The sequence below is a fragment of the Solanum lycopersicum genome, chromosome 10 (genome assembly GCF_036512215.1).
Source record: "Solanum lycopersicum chromosome 10, SLM_r2.1".
Taxonomy (NCBI): domain Eukaryota; kingdom Viridiplantae; phylum Streptophyta; class Magnoliopsida; order Solanales; family Solanaceae; genus Solanum; species Solanum lycopersicum.
In genome coordinates, this window is record NC_090809.1 from 3322595 (window position 1) to 3344391 (window position 21797).

At 33.9% G+C, this 21797-nt stretch overlaps 3 protein-coding genes across 4 annotated transcripts; 2 read left to right on the forward strand and 1 right to left on the reverse strand.

Annotated features, from left to right (window-relative positions):
- The first annotated feature begins 101 nt into the window (after window positions 1–101).
- LOC101248144 (E3 ubiquitin-protein ligase AIRP2-like) lies at window positions 102–4236 on the forward strand. The gene is made up of 5 exons (XM_004248065.5): window positions 102–545; window positions 1726–1876; window positions 1982–2048; window positions 2155–2389; window positions 3574–4236. The coding sequence occupies exons 1-5, from the start codon at window positions 454–456 to the stop codon at window positions 3785–3787; spliced, it is 759 nt and encodes a 252-aa protein (XP_004248113.1). The 5' UTR covers window positions 102–453; the 3' UTR covers window positions 3788–4236.
- A 2728-nt stretch (window positions 4237–6964) lies between these two features.
- On the forward strand, window positions 6965–9531 carry LOC543709 (uncharacterized). Its single transcript, NM_001247747.1, has 2 exons — window positions 6965–7154; window positions 8526–9531. Exons 1-2 carry the CDS (start codon window positions 6987–6989, stop codon window positions 9354–9356), a joined length of 999 nt encoding a protein of 332 aa, NP_001234676.1. The 5' UTR covers window positions 6965–6986; the 3' UTR covers window positions 9357–9531.
- Window positions 9532–10930: 1399 nt separating this feature from the next.
- On the reverse strand, window positions 10931–20595 carry LOC101247862 (uncharacterized). Of its 2 annotated transcripts, none has more exons than XM_004248064.5 (5): window positions 20320–20595; window positions 16208–16261; window positions 15596–15699; window positions 12169–12207; window positions 10931–11359 (listed from the first exon to the last, which is right to left on the reverse strand). In XM_004248064.5, the coding sequence occupies exons 1-5, from the start codon at window positions 20393–20395 to the stop codon at window positions 11207–11209; spliced, it is 426 nt and encodes a 141-aa protein (XP_004248112.1). In that variant the 5' UTR covers window positions 20396–20595; the 3' UTR covers window positions 10931–11206. The 2 variants fall into 2 exon arrangements, with proteins under 2 accessions (XP_004248112.1, XP_069146259.1); XM_069290158.1 differs by lacking the exon at window positions 20320–20595 and adding an exon at window positions 16798–18570.
- Window positions 20596–21797: the final 1202 nt, after the last annotated feature.

The following is a 21797-nucleotide window of genomic DNA, read 5'->3' on the forward strand; positions in this document are numbered from 1 at the left end:
AGTAGTTGTATTTATTTAATTACAAAATCACTCGTGTATGTATAAACTCTACGCCACGTGTCCCACTGATAACTACAACTCCTTTTCTCTTCTTTTTTTTTATACAAGAACGGAGGACTATTACAGCACCAAAGTTTAGTTTTTCACTCACAAATTCGAAAAAAAAATTCTGTTTCTTTTTTTTTCTGAAAAAGAGAAGAAAAGGGTGTTGAGAATTAGTGATACTGATGATGATTCTTTGGTTTTGAGAATTTTTTGGGGTGTTTTAGTGTAGAAAGGGGAGAGATTTGAGGAAAAAGGTGAAAAACAAGAGAAGAAAAGGGTGTTGAGGATCAGTTATTGTGATGATTTTATGGTTCTGAGGAATTAATTTTGGAGTTTTTGGGTGTTTGAAGGGGGAATTAGTTTGGGGTTGTGTGGTGTTTTGAAGGAGGAAATTGAGGGAAAAGGGATATGTATACAGGAGGTTTAGGAGGGCCAATGAGAAAATCATTTAAAGATTCTATAAAAGTTCTTGAAGCTGATATTCAACATGCCAATACACTGTAAGTCAACTTTTCTTTACGTGTATTGATATCTGAAAATCTTATGCTGTTTTAGAATCATAGTATAAATTTTTTTCACCCCTTTTGAGTTTTTTCTGGTTTCTATCCTGTTTGAGTTATCTTTTGGTTTTTTCTTTTCTGGTTTTGTTTTTTTCTCTGCAATTTTGGTTCAGTAATATCTTTTACTGATATGGGGTTTTGTTAAGTTTTGATCTTTTGTTCTGTATTTTGATATTTCTGTCCTTTGGTATGCTGCAAACAATAAAGTCAGGATCTTTTTTTGGGGGAGGTGGTTAATTGAGTTTGTTTGATTGTGAGACTGTTTTTAGCCTACCAAAATGGGATTTTTGAAGTTGGTAAGTGAATAGTGGCAGAAAGTAGATATTTTCCCCTTCTTCTTTTTTTTTTTTGGTTTTCATTGTGTTATCAGTGTTAGTTTGATGTTCACTTCTTTGATTGCTTCAATCTGAGATAAAGGCAACATTTTTTGTGATAATTGATACTTATCTTGTAAAGTGTGTGCAGTTCTAATATTCTTATTATGGAACTTTATTTGGTAAGGCTTCACATTATTTGAGAACTCTCTTGAAAAGTTGTACCAAGAGAGTAAATGGTTGGTTATTTTATAGGTCATTTTTCACTCCACTAGTGGTTTTCTGGTAATCATTTGGTTTTCTCTTTTATACTTTTTCTAGTATAGAACTGGTGTCTTGAGCTAGCTTGCATGCACCTCGAGTAATCCATCAGTCTGTCCTGCTGATAAGTACAGGTGCCTTAAGTAACCCATCAGCCTAGGATGTTTTACTCCATGCCTCAATAAGCCATCTCCTTCCCTGGGGGGTGGGGGGTGGGGAGGATATACCAGCAAATTAGTGCCGACATCTGCTAAGGCTGACTTGGTAGAAGCAAGGCTCTTGGTGGCATCACTAGAATGAAATATTAGCTTAGCATCGACACATGGCATACCTTTCGGTGTCAAAATAGACCAGTACCCACCTTTTATTGATGGCATTACCTTAATAAAGATCATTTAGGAAATGTTTTGTTGCTATTGGTGATTTGATTTGGCGACGATCATTCTCTGTTTGTGGTGAATGTTTCTCCTGACCTTGTAACGTGGTGTTTACCTCTTCCCTCTTGCTTGGTCTTTTTTCATCTGATGGCGATGTTTGGAATGCAGTGCATCTGACTTTTCGGGGGAGTATGATGGTGCTTGCTTACAGATGCGAATGTCATACAGTCCTGCAGCACACATCTTCCTTTTCTTAGTGCAATGGACTGATTGCCATCTTGCTGGTGCCCTTGGTTTGTTGAGAATTCTTATTTACAAGGTTTGTGTTTGATCTAATTCATGCATCACCACATTCCTTTTTTTCCCCTTCAAATGCCAAATTCTTCTCTTCTCGGGTATTCAATTGAGTATTACCTTGCTACAGGTACATGTCGATGGCACCACAACCATGTCAACTCATGAAAGGAAAGCAAGCATTAGGGAGTTCTATGGTGAGTTTTTGCATTTTTCTTCTGTTGATCTAATGACATAAATACTTCTGATAAATCATGTAAGTTAGATACCTGTTGCTTATAGACATCAATCTTCCTTGTCCAGCTGTTATTTATCCCTCTTTAGTTCAACTTGAAAGAGGTGTCACAGACTCGGATGACAAAAAACAAAACGCAGTTTGCCAGGAGAGATACAAGAGACGAGATAGTGAGGATTTCAGAAAAGCTTATGATCTGGACATTGAAAGGGAAGATGAATGTGGAATTTGCATGGAGGTGAACAGCAAAATTATCCTTCCCAACTGCAATCATATAATGTGCTTGAAATGCTATCGTGAATGGTATGTTTCATATGCACATTTTGATACATTAATTGAATAAGCTGCTAGTAAGTAAAAAATTAGATATCATCCTGTTCAGTTCATGAAACTAGTGACAAGATCCTTAACTATCGCCTAAATCCCCCAAACCAACAAAGAGAAATAGAAATAGAGTTTTCCTGGATAAAGAGGACATGTTGGCGTTTTACTGACCAAATAATCATATGGGGAGTGAGTCAATTGCACAGGGAAATACTTATGCTTATTTTGTTGGCTAAGATTATTTCTTTATTGCTTCGGTTGTCTCCCCCTCACCCCCCAGTAAATTGGAAACATCTGATGGGTGAAAATCACATGTGGCACAACTATGCTGCTACATATCTTGTACATAGACTAAAGCTATCACATGCACAGAGTCCATGGATTTTTTTGATCCTTTCTTTAAGGTGTTGAACTTTGTTATATAGTTGTGATTTGATGATGAAAATGTTACTGAGAGGCGAACAAAATATAAGCAAATACTATGGGTGGTAGGACTAATCTGAAATAATAATTGATGTAGATTTATTTCAATGGTAGACTAATACTATTTACTTACATTTATCCTTAACTGTCAATCAGGCAATGAGTAATACAATGTCACTCCATTTCTTTGAGCTGTTCTACATGAAATTAGAGTTTTTATGCAAATTAAGAGGTATATAAGAAGAATCTTTCCTCTGCGTGATCCAATGCTGAAGCACTTCTTGATTCTCTATCACTGTTGGTTTTAGATTTGGACTGACTTCAGGCTCACTGCTTTCGACATGTTGCTCGGAACTGTTTTTTGGAGTTCCGATTCAGTTCTGTAGCATGACCATTGTTTCTTTCCTCCTTTGGTCTGGGGAAGGGCCACTCATTGAACTGCTAGTGGGAATTGCAAAGGGAACAGTATTGCAATAAACTTTCGAGAGGGATACACCTCCTAAACTGGTGTTTCAGTCATAATATGTGACACTTCTTTTTCCTGCATTGAATATTTGGTAGTATACACAGTGTGCTAGGAACCTAGGCACTCTACAATTCCTCTGACACCAGATGCTTAAAAGTGTTGAAACTAGAACTATTTGCTCGTCTGTGTAACCACACTTGCTCACTTAAGATACTTTCCATTATTTAATCTTCCTATAATGCACATTAACAAAATCTTCATTGATGCACTGCAGGCGTTCGAGGTCACAGTCATGCCCCTTTTGCCGCGATAGCTTAAAAAGGGTGAGCTCGGGGGATCTGTGGGTGTATATGGACAGCAAAGATGCAGTCGACATGACAACAATTACGAAGGAGAATCTAAGAAGGTTGTTCATGTATATAGAGAAGTTACCATTGATCATGCCGGATAATGTTTTCGACACATATGATGATACTCATCTAAGGTAAAACAGAAATAGCCTATTGGTTGTCTTGTTGAAATTGTTCAAATGCAAGATTTAGAAAATGGAGGTTATGGCATTGGATTTGGTGATGCTGGATTAGACATGAAGGTGGTGGTTCCTTTTCCACTACCTTGTGATTAGAAGAAATCCAGCCTGTATTATTTGGAGCATATAGAGAGGCGGAGCTAGGATTTGAACTTTCATGCATTCTATTGAAATTCTAGGATGGTAACATCGAATTTATGTACATACATAGCACATTTCTCTTGATACAAACACATGGTTTGACTAAAGCTACTAAGTTCAGATGAACTCGTATATTGGCCTCTAGCTCCGACCCTTTTCGGGATTGAGAAGCTAAGTTGGATTTAGCTAAAAAGAGCTTTATAATGCTGTTTTATACACATGCATGTAACAGTTGCTTCTTAAGATTACTATCTCTTTGGTTTCTCAGTTTTATAAGTGGAGTAGTGAATCTCATTAAGGGGTTATAAATAGAGAGAACTTAATGTGGATCTAATAATTTTTAACTCGTGAGCCTCAGAGGTTAGCCCGTGGGTTATTAATATTTTAAATATTTGGTCAAACACAAACAGATTCCTAAATTTGTTGGATTTTTCCTCTTAAGTACCTCAACTATGATATTTTCTTATTGAATCATTGAATAGTCTATAATTTGTTCTTTTTAAACACTGTTGACTGATGGTGTAATCAGATTTTGTGAGGTGTATTGGTAGGAAATACATATGTTGTTGCAGAACTCATTAGTCTAATTTATTGTGAAAATGTTCGAGAGTAATTTTATTTTACTTCAAGGTATTTGAACACATTATAAAAGAAATGATTAACACATAGTTTCTCTTCATTCCATCAATCAAAATAATTACAATACTAACACAATTGAAGACATTTACAATTAAAAAAAAGCTGAATAAAATAAGCCAATAGAGTCTAAAATGAACAAATTATGGATGATTTAATGATTTAAAAGGAAAATGACGTAGTTGAAGTACCTGAAGGGAAAAATCCAATAAGCTTAGGGATTTGTTTATGAATTTGGCCTAAATATTTATATATATATTTTTTATTGTGTTTTATTTGTAAAAATTTTATGAATAAATATTTTGAAAAATAAAAAATCAAAGTATTTTGCAATATTTCTTGCATGGTGAATTGTAGGCGAAGATGAACTCCTTAAGGAAATAACATCACATGTTAATTCAAATGTGATCGATGTTGAAAGTAGAAGCAGAGTTATAAAATATTAATTAACGAGTCATGTAATATTTAGAGATTTAGATTTGTTAATATTTAGGCTGCCTTGTGTTGTTGGAAACCTTTTAAATCAGCTAGAGCTTTGTGGAAGAAATGATGGAATGATCAATATTTTATCCGCTAAATCTTATGTTGGCTATTGTGTATCTTTTTAAGTAGTATTCACCAAAGTGTAATTCATAAATGTATTTTTTTAAGTATTCACAGACAGAAGTGTGTGATTTACAAAATAACTTTTTTTATAAATTGACGTCGTATTCATAGGCGTCAACATTCGATACTCTTTTTAGTAATATTGTTCATTTTTTTTATGGAACGGTCACCCATCCCAACCCGTGGCCCGCTTAAGCCTCCCATGTTAATAAGACGAGTTTATTCATATTTATGTATTACTAACACTTTTACTAAGTGTGTTGCAGGTATCCAAGAGTTGCTTGTTTGAAGCTATTCGAAAGAGTTTCGAATTATATTTTTCAATTCATTATTTTGTATATATCGATATTAGGCTGATATTATTATTTTATTTTTATTGTGTATATTGTATGTGTATTATATTTGTACATTATTTTATTCTCCTTATTAATTTGAAAAATTAACTCAGTCAAGAACCATAATTGTGGATTTCGAAGAGTTTCTTTCCTTTGAAATAATTTAAACACTTACCTAAAATCATATAGGTTTCATAGATTAGGTGGCTACTCCCTTTTCTCTTTAATCCTTTTTATCCGTTCCAATTTTTTTTTTTAACTAAATTCTTTTTTTAATTGAGTCACCGCGTGTTGTTCCAATTCAAAGAATGTCAACATTCATAAACAACTTAAAAATAAACAATACATATAAAACATCTGACTGACTCAAGAAGTTCTATCAATAGCTTACAAATTAAAATAGAAAAATATCATATATTATTTAAAAATTACATAAAATATATTATAAATCATATAATTGATTATTACTATTATTAAAAAACAATTTTAAAAAATATAAAAAAATATATAAATAATACTATAAATTACAATAATTAATAATTTAAATATCATTAAATTATACTAAATATTTATTATCTTTTTAAATTCAATTTATATTACATAAATTAAAATAAAAAATATATATTTATTAGAACCTGTGCTAGCACGGCTCCAATATCTAATATTTGTGCAATAAACTATACAGAATCAACATGGTCCATGTGGACATTTTTTTCTGGGTCCTTCCCAATTGTCATGATGTAACCCTCCTTTGTTTTTTGTATTTGTTTAGAGAGAATATGGTAAAGAGACGTCGATTTATTAGTTTCATTATCAAATTATTAATGGTATTAAAAATATTTATTTACTTGATCAATTAAAATGAAAGATTTATCTTGCAATATTAGTGAAATATATCTTTGAATTATTATTAAGTTTTGGCATTTTTTTTAATTATTTTTTTCAAATTTTTATTAAGAGTCTCATGCTCCAAGCCCCGAACAAGAGTTAGAAACACTATATATATTATATGGCAATTCGGAGATGTATCTGACTTTAATTAATCAAATAGAAGGTATTTCATAAGGTTCTGTCTAAACCTAGAGATGTCTGATGTCTATATTAAAAAGTTGGATTAAATCTGAATTCATGTTTATAAGACTCATATTCAAAAGTGACACTCTCAGAGATTATAACCCGAAACTTTTAATTAATAATTTAGAGTGGAGGGATTTCAACCGTCCTAGATGGAAACCCGATCTCACATTTTTTTAAAATTATTTAGTTCAACTATTATTATTATGATTTTTATTTTTTTATATTCTAATTTAAATCTAAAACCAACCCGCTAATTTAGCTTATTCAAGCTGTACAAGAACAGAAATAAAGATAACATCAAAACAAAAACAGAAAGACAAGAGACAGAGAGAGAGAGGGAGAAAAAAACAGAAAAAAGCAGAAATGGGATTTGAAGGGGAAAAGAGAGAAGAAGAAGAAGGTGTAAGAATGGCTAATGATTTCTTTTGGTCATATACAGATGAACCTCATGCTTCTCGTAGAAGACAGATCCTCTCTCAGTACCCTCAAATCAAACAGCTTTTTGGTCCTGACCCTTTTGCTTTTCTCAAGGTATAAATTTGAAATCTTTTATTCGTTTTGCTTTTTTGGGTATCTTAGATCTGGGATAATGTTTGGTGGGTAGGGCTAAAAATTCAATCTTTGAGGCTCATTTGGTTATAGTCCTGGGATAATGTTGGATGGGTCATTTGGTTATCTTGGGATTATGGTGTTGGGATTGAATTTGTATTTTATTTGATTGACGTTCAAATTTGATAACCAGATACACTGTAAAATTTGGGTTTTCATTTGATGGCTTTTTATTTCTTTTTGAAATGTATGTGTATGTTTCATTGTGTTTTCAAGGATATTTGTTAAATGGAATTGTGGGGTTTAGCTTTTTCTTTGGATTGGGTATTATTTTTAAGATTAAGGGGTAAATCTATGTGATTTGGAGTCATTATAGTTTTTTCTTTGAAGGAATTTGCTTGCTGAATCAGGTTAATTCAATTGTGAAAGACATAGTAGTGGTTGAGCCTTAAGGCCTCGGGTATGGAGTCATCTTTGTTAGGAATGTTTCATCCCGCATTGTAGATTTCCGGGGGCGAATCTGGATCTAGTTGGGTTCTAATGCAGTTACTGAACACTAGATGGGAAATCAAAAATAAATAAGCTAAAGAAACATATGAAACATTCTTTAATTTTCTGTAAAGGTGATTCAGTGTATCCTCTCCTTTTCGCTTTTCCTGAAAAAGAAGAAGAATGTTGTGGTTATCAGGGTTGAGTGGTTTTGGTTAAACTCTTCTCTGATTTCTCGTTACGTGATTTTGGTGAGACGAAAACTCAGTAATGAGATTCACATGATTTGGTGCCTTATCTTTCTCGTTTTCCTTGAGTTTATGGTGTCATTTTCATAGTTTTACAATAGATTAATGCTTTGTAATTTTATATGTTTTGATTGTTGATGAAATGGATGGTGAAAGAATTGACCTTAACAATATGGAACATGGGACTAGTCATATACTTTGAAATTTCTCCCAAGAGATTTGATTAGAAATTGTAAATCAAATCAGCATATGGTCTTCGATTTATTACTCGAGCCCCTCTCCTTTCTTCCCCCCCTGTTTATTCAATTGTATGATCAAATCCCTTGTCTACAAAGTCTAATATTTTGATCGATAATGTTATATGATTATATACTTAGGCAGGTAAATCGATGGTGACAACAGAGAAGTCATGTACCTTTGGCTTGGTCATGTCATAGCCTTTTAATCATTCATGTGTATGCAATTAGACATCTAGATTCGTTGGTGGAGAACTGTGCGTTTTATTGCAGAACACTAGTTATTGAATCTGTCTAGAATATGAGGAACTGATTGGTGCTACTAGTTTCATTTAGACTGAGTGCTCACTGTGTACTTTTTTAATATATTAACCATGCAGATATCAGGAGTTGTTTTGCTTCAGCTTTGGACAGCTACCTTCCTCCATGATGCAACGTGGTTGAAGATATTGATAGTCGCATACTTCTTTGGCTCTTTTCTGAACCATAATCTCTTCCTGGCCATTCATGAACTAAGTCACAACCTTGCTTTCTCTACTCCAACCTACAACCGTTGGCTTGGAATTTTTGCCAACCTTCCCGTTGGTGTACCCATGTCTGTAACCTTCCAAAAGTATCACCTTGAGCACCATCGCTTCCAAGGAGTTGATGGAATTGATATGGACATCCCGAGCCAAACTGAAGCCCATGTAGTGAAAAATGTTCTTGCAAAGTCTATATGGGTCATTCTCCAACTTTTCTTTTATGCATTCAGGCCTCTTTTTCTAAAACCTAAACCACCTGGTCTGTGGGAGTTCATTAACTTTACTATCCAGCTATCCCTTGATGGAGCTATGGTTTACTTCTGGGGCTGGAAGTCGCTAGCTTATCTTATCCTATCCACGTTTGTTGGGGGCGGGATGCATCCAATGGCTGGTCACTTCATCTCTGAGCATTATGTCTTCAAGCCTGAGCAAGAGACATACTCCTATTACGGACCCCTTAACCTCATGACATGGAGTGTAGGATACCACAATGAGCACCATGATTTTCCCAGAATTCCCGGAAGCAAGCTCTACAAGGTGAAGGAGATTGCACCAGAATATTATGAAAACTTAGATGCTTACAAATCTTGGAGCCAGGTAATCTACATGTACATAATGGATCGAACAGTTGGACCTTTCAGCAGAATGAAGAGAAAGTTGTCTACAAAAGCAAACAAGTCCGAATAGATGCAGTGATAGTCCTCCCCTCTATTCTTTGTTAATTCTTTCAGTGTTACTATGTGATGTTTCTTATCGATAACGACTATTGGTTCTTTTGTAACAATGTAATAGAGTTCTTGGCATCATGTGCAGTAGAGTTGATGTAGCAAATGACTACGTTCATCAATTACATTAACATATACATACTCAGTGAAATCCTTGAGTCCGGAAAGAGTAGGATGTATGTAGATCTTACTCATACTTTCATGGAGTAGAATGACTGTTTTTGATAGGCTCTCGGCTCTAATCATAAATAATCATATAAATGTTCATGTGTTATGGGAATTTCCATGTTTATTTTACTGCTTGTTGTCTTAAAAGGGGAAAAAGAAATGGCACATTTTGAAGCATTGGATAGGCCTAGGAGTCTCATCCTAGTTAGAAACAGCCCATATTATCTTCACAAGCATAATATTAGTGTTAACACTAATAGTCCTTCGGGATGGTTCAGTTGGTCTGGAGGGTGGTTATCCACACGGATAACTCGGGATCTATCCCCCCTCATTGCCTTCTGAGTTGAGTCTGTCTCATAAGGCTCGCCTAGTGCAGTTTGCAGGGTATTACATAGTGGGGGATTTACCTAGTGCACACAAAGTGTGCTCACCCGAAGGGCAGAGGCTGTGGCAGAGGTTATAGCGGTTGCGGATTTTCTTGGGGTTCCGAAAAAAGAAGTGTTAACACTAATAGAGAATTGGCTTGTTTATATTCTCACCGTTACATTTTACACATCGGCGTTTGATTGGACACACAGTTTTGAAAAAAGGAGGTTTAGAAATTGTGATTTTGAATACACCATACATTTTTGTACCGAAAGTTCTAAAAGTTTTCAATCATAAAAATGTGTCATTTTTTTTTTTAAAAAAAAAATAGAATATACATAAAGAGCACAAATAAAAAGAAAACAATAGACTACTTGATTTTTCTTAAATTTAGGTCATAATAATAATTGGAAAAATGTCACATAAAATAAAATAACGGATTTTCGACGCGAGATGGAACATCACCTCTATGATCTTTGGGCAAAAACTTTGGGCTAATCATTTCATTAAGCAAATTAATGCTTGAACTAATCAAAATGTGTCTTTTCCTTCCATATATGAAACTTGTTACATTTTGATTATTTTTAAAATTATATTATCCTTAAATATAAAAAAGGGTACAAATTTAACATAATATATAATTAATAAAACGATCAAATAATTAATTTAGTAATTTGTGAAGATCCATGTTTATTGATTGAAAGTTATATATGCTTAACCAAAAATTTATCACAAAAGATCAAAATTCAATATTTATAAACATTTCAAGAACTAAGAAGTGCAAATTTCTCGAAAATGTTCAAGAGTAAGTGCAGTATAATTGTTTGGCAAAATAGCAACAAAAATATTTTCATTGATTAGTCACGTAAACATAAGATCTACGTATATTCTACCTTCTCTACACCCTAGTGGCGGGTTTACACTGGGTTGTTTAATTGCAAACATTTGGAAACAGTATCATAATTCTGAAGAAGTGTAAAACAATCAAAAACAATTTTAGAGTTTTGGTAATAAAAAACAATGTTATCATTAAAAATGTAATGAGATGACATTTTTAGCCAAGTTGTACACAGTTTTTTCTCATGATAATATCAAATACTTGTCTATGATTGCTTGTTAATTTTAAGAAAATTTAGCAACTTTCCAATAAGCTCTAAAAATGTTTCCAAAAGGAAATTACTACTGCCTCTTGACTTGTGACAAAATTTAAGACTTATGGTTGTGATCCTAACAGAACAAATGTATTCCAAGTTGTCTACACTGTCAGACCTGTTGATGCTACGCGGATGTCCCAGGTATGTCATCAATCGTTTGGCTAGGTTCCCCGGGTAGTATTCTTTTCACAGCACGAGTGGTCAGTTTATCTTTGGGAGGAGGCGGAGGAGGCCTGCTTGGATGGATTTGATCGACTTTTTGGGAAGGAACGTCAAACTGCATAACCAACAACACAGGGTCATCTAACAAGAAACTGGAAATATATATGGCAAGCAATGCATAGTTGAGAAACGCAACAACATGCAATGAGACATAGCATACCAGCACAGTTGCAGATGAAGTGAACAAGTATTCATTCAAAATAAGTGGATCAAATCGGTGTAAGCTAGTTTACGATACAGATTCTTCATTTGTCTAAAATGTACCCATAACATCAGTATGAATATTTGATATTCATTCTGCAAATAGTTAAAATATTAAGTACCCATGTCAAATTATATCCATACCCAACACTCATACTACTGTCCACATAAAGTTGCTTTAAGAATATATATTTGTTTTTCTTGTACTTATTTCTTCCTAAGCCCTCGCAAACAGAGAGACGGCACAGAGTAAGCGTGAGGTGCTACTTTCACTTGGATACTCTTTCCATAACCACACTTACTCCATCACCTCCATGCTTTTAATATCTTGAATTTTACTCATTATCAGCACTTGATAACTTTTCAAGCAGCAACCTTTTGGAAACATGTCCAACAAAGCCTAAATTAGGGAAAAAATAAAAACCAACATAGAGCGGCAGAATGCTATCTTTTCAATGTTTTGACTAGAGAAATTACAACTATTCTCTCGCTGATGCACAGGTCTCATGATCACTGGTCACGACCAAAAGAGTTGCTGGAACTTATTGTATCCATGCATGGGAGTATCTTGATCCAGTTTTCTTTTACAATTACTATGACAGTTCACTTAGTGCAACTACTTAGAAAATAAACTCCAAGTTTTTGTCAATAACACAAACTGACCTTGTATCCACAGCCAGCTACACAAGCATGAAAGCATTCCTGCGTGCAATAAAGAAGATTACATGTCATTTGAGTGTCAAAAGGAAAGAGGGAATTCACATTTTTTATTTGAAAATTTTACTCCACTAACCAACGCAGAACAACCAACTTCAATGGAGAAATCAACTCTCAAGTAAATCGAAGTATTGAAATTCTAACTATTACAATAGCTAAACGAAACAAATTAACATACTAAACTACAAAGAGGGACTAAATCTACAAACATTAACAAAGACTTTTAAGTTGCCAAGAAGAATTAAGATACTCTAAGCTCCAGCGATAGTTTTCTTCCTCCAAATTCATTCTAAAAAGAAAGAACACAAATAAAACGAGTATTTATAGTTATGAGTTATGACTTGAGGGATGAGTTGTTTTTTAGTTTATATGGTTTTGGGCAAACATTACCTCATGACCAACCAACCTTTTGAAGTTGAATTAGGCCCAAAGTTCATTTCTTCCCACTCTTAATTGTTAGCCTTTAATGAAAATGACCTAAACAGGAGTTCTTGATACCAGATCCCTCTAATGCAAGAAGGAATAATTGGCCTTGGATTTGCTTATTTGATTCAATCATAGTCCTTTAAGTCGTGATACTAGATCATTTGAGTTACGTCTTGGAGTTCTTGTAAAAAAAATTATGTTAGATCCTCATAAATGGTCAACTTTAAGGATCCACTTGACTCGGGTTAGCCTCTAGATACGCATCATCTCTCCCCACTTGAAGATAAGCCAAAAACATTAAAGTTAACACTAACACCATACTCACCGAACAAATCAAGCTTGTAGGCGTTGTCATTGATCCTTTACAACAACTTAAAATGGTCTATTTCCCCTTCGATCAAGCTTTCTCTTCCTTTTGGATAGAAATCCCTCCTTCCTCACATGTATCTATACCCAATCACCAATTGGAATACGTCTTTTCCTTTAATTGACAATGGAAGCACAGGCATCATTCTTGATCGCAAGATATTGTCAAGCATTCTCATGTAGTTTCTTCATCGATATGGCCTTAGCTTTGCCATCAACACCCAAAATTTCATTAGCGGAAATGGGAAGTAAATCTAAAGGAGATACAAGGATTGAAACCATATACCAATTCAAAAGGTGAATGATCTGTTGTACTAAGAATATTCTTATTATATGCAAACTCCACAAACGAAATACACCCTTCCCAAGCCTTCAAATTATTTTCAACTATGACCTTTAAAAGATTCCCAAAGTCCTATCGGCCATTCCATTTGCCCATCTGTTTGAGGATGATATGTTGTACAAAAGATCAAACCTGTTCCTAATTTAGCCCATAGAGTTTTCCAAAAATAACTCAAAAATTGTATATCCCAATCACTCAGAATGGACCTTGGTATACCATGAAGGCGCACCACTTCTTAAAAGACCAAATTGGTAGCACCATCACCATTATAACATGGATCCATTCTTGAGAAGCAATCAACAACAATAAACATACTGTCTTCCCAACTCTTAGTTGTGGGCTTATCTCTGAGATTTGGATTTAGTTGTGGGCTTATCTCTGAGATTTGGAAGCAACCGGTGATCAAATGCCTCCAAGAAACTGATGTGGAGTGGGTGCTCAGGATGGTTTCCCATTTGTGCAAGAATCATATGGTATGGGTAGCAGGAAGCCTTACACACAAATGTGCCCTCCCACACAAGTATTGGAACTCTGGTTGCTATGCCAGCATATCTGTTCAGTGCAGAGATAGACACCTGCTGGGCTTTGGCATGCTACCACTTGGTTTTCTCCTTATGCATATTCGTATTTTCATAGGCATGCAACCTAAACTTAACCAACTAGTGCAACTATAGCATGCATTTCTCACCTACTAGTGCCATATCCAAGTTGAGTTTTTTTGATTGCCCAATATGCATGTATTCCAATTTGACCAGCAGGTGGCAATCTTTCCCATAAACCAACCTGTAAGGAGAGGTTAGAATAGGTGTTTATATGCTGTTTGATATGCCCACAGAGTGTCATCCAACTTCATAGCCCAATCTTCCTTGTTGCACACACCCTCTTCTTAAGCATAATTTAGTTTCCTTGGCCTAAATCCTATCAGCTAGTCCTTCAAAAAGAAGAATACTGCAGCTCGCTCCTCAACAGTAGCTGAATATAGCAGTTTCCAATGCCTTTCCTGAAATATTTTGGATGAATAATATATTGCTTGAGACGTGCTCTCTAGTCAAAGTGGTCCCTACTAATACCTGTCATAACATTTATGTCACATTGTCACTTATTTGAGCGAGAATCCAGTAGAGCATGAAACATGTTGAGGTGGACTTAGATTTTTTGTGCAAATATGTCCAATGACAACTGGTTCGAGTTGTTCCTGTCCATGTTGCTGATCAACTATCTGATACACTCACAAAAGCACTCGTCAAGCATCACAATTTGTTCTAGGCTTAGTAACGCATAGCCTAACTTTATGGGGCGTATTAGAATACATATTTCTTGTTATTAGTTTTATCCACTAAAAGTAATTTATATTTATTATTTGCGTTTTAGATTAGATATTATCTAGACAGGCTTTAAGAGTTATCCTTCCGTTAGATAGGTGTGTTAGTATCTTGACCAGCACAAGTCTCCTAACACAAGGACTACTCTTAGAAAGGCGGTCCCTGCAGACCTGTATTTAATCATTGTTATGTCCAATACAATATACAGTTTCCACCACTACTAAAGTGTTCATGAAGCACATATTCATTATTCCCTCAAGGACAAGGTGAGAAGCACATACTTCTAAAGTTCAATACTACAAGTCAAGCCAGCTAACAAAAATGATGGTGATCATACTAGCCGTCCAAGACCAAACCTCATGATGAAATATTCAAGATATTGGTCCACAGAAACATGAAAACTTGTATCATTTTGATGAAGTCATGAACATTCATATTAACATATGACGCAAAGGCACCCATAACTGCACTAGAAGCTCCCTTGAGTTTTTAGCAGATCAAAGAAAACCTTGCCATTTTGTCCATGCTAACAACTCTCTTTACTCTTCATTCAAAAAAATAATTTGTAGAAACTCTTTTTACTACTTACAAAACGGAAGAGAATAAAGGCCTCAGCTTGCAAAGGACAAATCAGCATTGTACTGTGACAATCCATGTATGATCTTGTAAGATAATGAAGAATAAAACAGCTATTGCAGACACCATGGTTAGTAAAAAAAATAAAGAGAGATTATGAATAATACTATTGAGAGTGTTGACTTTCAATCCAGACCCTGAACAGAGGGAAAAAATGAATTTGAACTACAATTGACAAACTTCTTCATAAAGCAAATCAACTTGTAAGAGCTAAGAAACATCACATTTTGAGGACTGTAAAAGAAAAACCAATTGAAGATAACAAGAAAGGTTGGGAGACCTCAGAGCAGCTGGCGGCACCAGGAGATCGATCGATGTAAGCACTCCACTGTTGATCCTTCAGAACTGGATTTTTATAGCATATTTCCTCACATTCTGATAAACCTGCTTATAGCTCGTTATTCCTCTGTTGTAGCTTAGATCAATAGATAAGCCTCATAGAGGTTTCAAATTAAAAAAATAAGACAATTCAAAAGCATTAGTTATATATAAGTTCAATGTCTCAAGATTAAATAATAAAGGTTGAACTCCATAACGGGAGCAACATTATGGACATTCCCAAACCTTGGTGAATGATGAATATCATCCAATGCCATCTTCTGAAGGTTAAATAACTTAAGCTGGCAATATAAGACAACTAATATGGACATTTTACATAGTGAAGGCATGTTTTTCTCCTGTTCATAAACTAGTAAGTCCTGGTCTGTCACCCATAGTAACATGTTATCTTGTGGAATACAATAAATTTCTATTCACCAGTGTAAGATTCTTCCATATGCAAGTTTTTCTACAAGCAGCACAACTCCTCACCACAACAATCAGACAGCAAGGTAAACTGAAATATTCACCAGGGTTATTTAGAAACCAACAAATATGGAAACTTGGAGCTTACATTCATCCCACGTCTCTCCATCAGCATCACATCCTTTTTTGCAAAAGACTCTCCCTTCAAAAATTCAGACATCACAAAATTATGATATATCAGAGCTGAATTCATGCCAACAAACAAACTACTACTAGAAGAAATCAACACTAGAACATTTGAAATAAAATTAAACCTGCATTATATATTATCAAAGAAAATTATATTTTACAGAACTGTTTCAAAACTAAATTAAAAAGAGTGAACACAAAAGATAGCAAGCTCAAAAAGTGGGAGAGGGATGTTATTCTACTAGGTCTTTATTTAGCTGTGGTCCTTTTATATCTACTCCAGAGTCTACCTTCCCTTTTTATCAACTCCATGTACCATTATCACATTTAAGACAACACATTTGCAATCAGTCGGTAGAAATATCAAGCTATTAATTTCATATCTGTCTATGACAAGTCATATTTCCATCAAAGAGAAAATTCCAAGTAGGTTTATATTTTATCCAACTAGCATTGATTCAGAACTTTCAACCATCGCTTCAAAGGTCAAATAAGGATCGAAAATCTGACAGGCCCACTCAAGATAATATAAAAGAGTGATTTGGATACCTAAATAAGGACCTGCTAACGATGATCTTATCCATTCCATTCACAACTATATATTTTTACATCTGAAGTTTTGGCATGCCAGAACCATATGGATTGTCTGCTGTCAAAAGTGCTTAAGATACACATGATGATCTTTGCTAGCAGTGACAACCTTAACATAGAGAAGAAACCAATCAGAGGTACAGTCAAACCTCTCTATAACAACCTCGTTGTTTCCAAAATTCTTTTCAGCTTTTGTAGCAAAGGTTATAATACACCTGTAGCAACATTTGACATGTAAATCTTATTTGACTGTTATAGACAACAATTACCCAGTATTCTTTTCTCAATTTTGATGTTATAAACAAATCAATTACCGAAGTACGCATTGATGTTATATTCTTTGCCGAAAGTGGTATGTTAAAAGTTCAAAATATCTAGTCAAAATACTAGACTTGTTATTGTTATCTTAGAGATTCTATTTCTATATGGGGCTTTAGGATTGTAATCGGTACTAGTGTTTTTTCATTATGAAAATGAATGACAAGCAACAGAAGTAGGAAATAGTAGAAGCCATTAATATTTGAGTAAGGTTGTTATAGAGGAGTAATTTTACAAATAAAGTATTGTAATATTGATGGTAGTTGTTGTTATAGGCAAAAATATAACAAAAATTGGTTGTTATAGTGAGATGATGATATAGTGGGTGGGTGTCATAGAGAGGTTTAATTTTAGTTGATTAAATAAATTATTATAGGAAAGTAAAAATAATTTCCTTCTTAGTGTCCATAGTTATAGGCTATGTTGCTCGGACTCTTTAAATTTCTTGTCACACCCGTGTAAACATGGGTGGGGGATCCACACCCGATTTGATCAACCTAACTTGGGTACTTTGACTACACCTATGGCCAAGAAGTACACGTTGATCGGGTATCCAGTTTAGATATGGGCTTATGTCATACAAATATAAACATAAAGCGCCACAACAAGTGTTTAAAATGAATGCAGCCATACTAGCCCTAATTTCATAAATTCAACTAGTTGCCGAAATATAAACTTTTAGGCTTCGTAATATGCATTTATTGGTTATATTCAAACACTTGAAACCATACTCCTACCATATCCCCTAATCCTAAGATAACTAATATTTGTATCAATTTATAACTATGCAATACTCATTTTTCATTTTATGTAATAAATAATATGAAACTAAATTACCTTATTAATCATATATAAGTTAATTTTCACCGTTCTTAAATAACTAATTGTTCTATACATTATTTTTAGTCATATCCCAGCACCCATATCGGCAATCGCATACATACCCATGCGATGATGAATCCAACCTCTAGATCCGCCACCCATGTCGGATACCCACACCCGAATACGAGCAACATAGGTTATAGAACTTGAAATTTTTAAGACCTTATTGACTTTTACAGTTGATAATTGTCTAAACAGGTATTTAAACATATCCTTTTCCGGTAACAGAGAGAGCATAGGTAGCTGATTAAATATCTCAATGTAGAGGCCTAGAGGGTTTTCTTTCCCTTCCGTTTAACAACCACATTTTTTCAAGCAAAACCAACACACTATTTTTATTCTTTTAGTCCAACCACACGTCTTAGGCCTTCTGAATTAACACGACAACACACATCACCAAGTTTAACAGCGAACAGTTAGATTGACATACTGATTTTCCATATCGCAGAGAAAACTGGAAATTTGGAAATACTGGAATAAGTTTCTACATTTTTGACAAACTATAAAGGAAAGCTATGTAGATCTACACTGAATAGTTGTTGGTTATTCAATGTACCTTCATTGTAATGCTTGCAATTAACTTCATTGTAATTAACAAGTTACACCACACAATTAAATGGATTATGATGGTAAACCGGCCAACAGTAGTCTGACTTTTCCGGTTTATAAAGGTGAAAAGGTTTGAAAGAGCTGGAAGAAAGTAGGAACACTAATCAGAAGGACTCAAATTAAACAGCACACCACATAAATCTAGCCAAACACACTTAAAATTCACTTCAATACAAGTAATAATACGCCAAACAAGAAAATGGATTATGATGTTAAACTAGCCAGCAGTATTCTGAGTTCCCCTTCTATAAAGGTAGAATATGCTTGTTTTAAGAGTTAAAAGGAATACTCAAGTGAGAAAAATACAAATTCGATAGCACGACCAAGAAATCAAACCAAACACACAGTAATATGTTAAGCTAAATCGTTTGATTAAAAAAATATAAGTTAAGCCAAACAAGAAAATGGATTATTATGTTAAACTGGATAGCAGCATCCAGAGTTCCCAGTCTATAAAGGTAGGATAGGAACCAAGCACACAGTCCAACCAAAACTTAATTGCAAGGTATACATAGAATAGAAGAGAAATAACACCCTAATGGCACCAAGATGATAATTTTCCTACAGGCACAAATACTCCCTTTCCTCTTCCACTATAGCCAGACACAGTTGAAAGCGGCCTAATGCAATGCACCTGCACCAAGCTATAATTCTATATCATGCATAAAATATTGGACGGCTGCATAATATCAACATTTACTCAAATAACATCCTACCCTAAAAAGCAATGTCTCACAGTCAATGTAGCTTGGATGAACTTTGGTAAAAAAAAAAGAACATTTTTATTTGATAACAGTCATTAATAAACAAAGAAACCAATTTAAAAGACCAGTATGGACTCTAAAAGATACAGACTTCATCTGTAGTTTTCTTGTTTCTTGTACAACCAGTCATACCCCCTTGGAAAATTAACATAAAAACTCTACCTTTACATAAAATTTCCAAAATTCTAGATAACCAATGACCATTGCTCCTTCCCTCAAACCAAAACAAAAGGGAGATTCTTCTTCTTTCTGCTTTGAAGCTTTTGAGACACAACACCTAATGAATTAGATTGAGAACGATGATGTCCCAGTTGCAATACCCCATGAAATAAGTCGAGTTGCCCGCACACCAGGGTTATAATGAAAAAAAAATAGACACAGAGTAATGCATTTAGATTTAACAAAAGTATCTACACATAAAGACAGTAAACACACAGAAAAAGATGAGTATTTTACATCCCAATGCAGATTACCCCAGCACAAATCAAAAAGATGAGTCTTTTTTACATAAAGATTCTACCTTTACATAAAATTCCCAAAATCCTATAAAACCAACGTCCACTTCTCCTCTCCTCAAACCAAAACAAAAGAGAGATTCTTCTTCTTTCTGCTATAAAGCTTTTTACAGGATGAATTAAACATAGTCAAAAATTCAAACACAACATGAGTCTCACTAGCAAATAGCCCATGAAATTAGTCAGGTGGACACAAACTGTCCAGACAGAAGGGTTATCATAAAAAAAATTCAAACACAGAGTAATACATTAAGATTAAACAAATATATCTACACATAAACACAATGTCTGCAAATTTAGCATAAAGATACAATTTTCAAGATTGTAGCTTTGTATCTATCTGACCAGAAAGCGATATCAAGAAAAGGGTTTGGTAAGAGAGTAGTAATTACAAGGAATTTGCATGAGAGTTGAGTATTTATGGGTGCACTGATTGTTACAGGGAGGTGCCCATTGCTGTGGAATCATCTTTTTGAGCCGTTTTTCGAACAGAAAATTGTAAGTCTCGCCGTTTTGCCTTGTTGGGTCTCTCTCAAAATTGAAGAAAAGTGAAGAGAAGAGAAGGAAAATGGATGGTGGAATGGGGGGCAAGTACAACAATGGTTAAGACCAAACGGGGCTCTATTTTCCCTGCTGCCATTTGTTGGGGAAAAAACAAGAAAAAAAAATAAAGGAAAAAATAATGAATTAAATATCAAGATTTTTACTTGCATAATTTGCTTAAAATTAGGACTTCCATAAAAAAAAAAATCCTTTTTGCTTGTCCAATTTTGATATCTTATTTGTCATTTTTGAAAATAAAATAAAAATTGATATTTTTTATTTACTATACCTTCAATTTATTCAGAGAGTTAATATTTTTTCAGAAAAGATAAAATCTCTTTGAGAAATAAATTAATTTTGAAATTCTATTAAAAGTAAAATGTATTAGTTATATGTCCAATTCAAATTTGCAAACTCTTTAAAAAGATAATGATTAATATGTAAATTACCAGATATTTATATTGAATAGATATATATTCTTAGACCTCGAGAAATAAATAATTAATATTAAGTGTAAAACAAAAAGATAATTGTAAAATATTGAACAATTAGTTTTGTTTTCGAATTATTGACGGCTTAAAATTACATATTTATTTGATTCAACTTAAATACACTCTTAGTTTTGCAACATGAGTGATGTATAAATCTAAATTCTCGTTAAGTTTAAAATATTTTCAACAATTCTCTCATATTTCTACCACAATTTGAGATAATTTGCTATGTTATATGGCACGAATTGAAAGTATATTTAAGTATAATTAGTATAATAAATGAATATTTTATAGTGGTCAATAGTTCAGAAAAAAAAACTAAAAATTTGCATATTTACCTGCCGTATTTCTTTATCATAAGTCCTAAAATAAAGCTTTTATTTTCTATATAAAGAAATTCAAATTCAGTATCTAACCACAAAAATGTGTTTAACCTTTTACCCATCAATGGAGGCTATCACTCCAATAAAAATAATTTTTAGCGACATTAAATATTGACAATAATAAAGAGTATTAAAAATTTTATCGGCATTAGTTAAGTGTCATTAGAATCAATGTCGCTAAAAGCTTTAGAGACATATACAAAGAGTGACAATTACCGCTAAAAATACATATTTAACAGCAATTAAAAATTAAATATCGATAATGATCATTTTTATTATAGTGTATAGTAGCTGTACTTGATTAATGGATCAAGGAAGGGAACATATGGTTAAAAAAGAACTTCAGTATATGATCAAATCATTAAAATATTACAGAAGATACAAACATACCCTTGAGGTAACATTATTTTAATTACACTTGCGTATTGGTGGTGTGAGGATACGACAACGAGG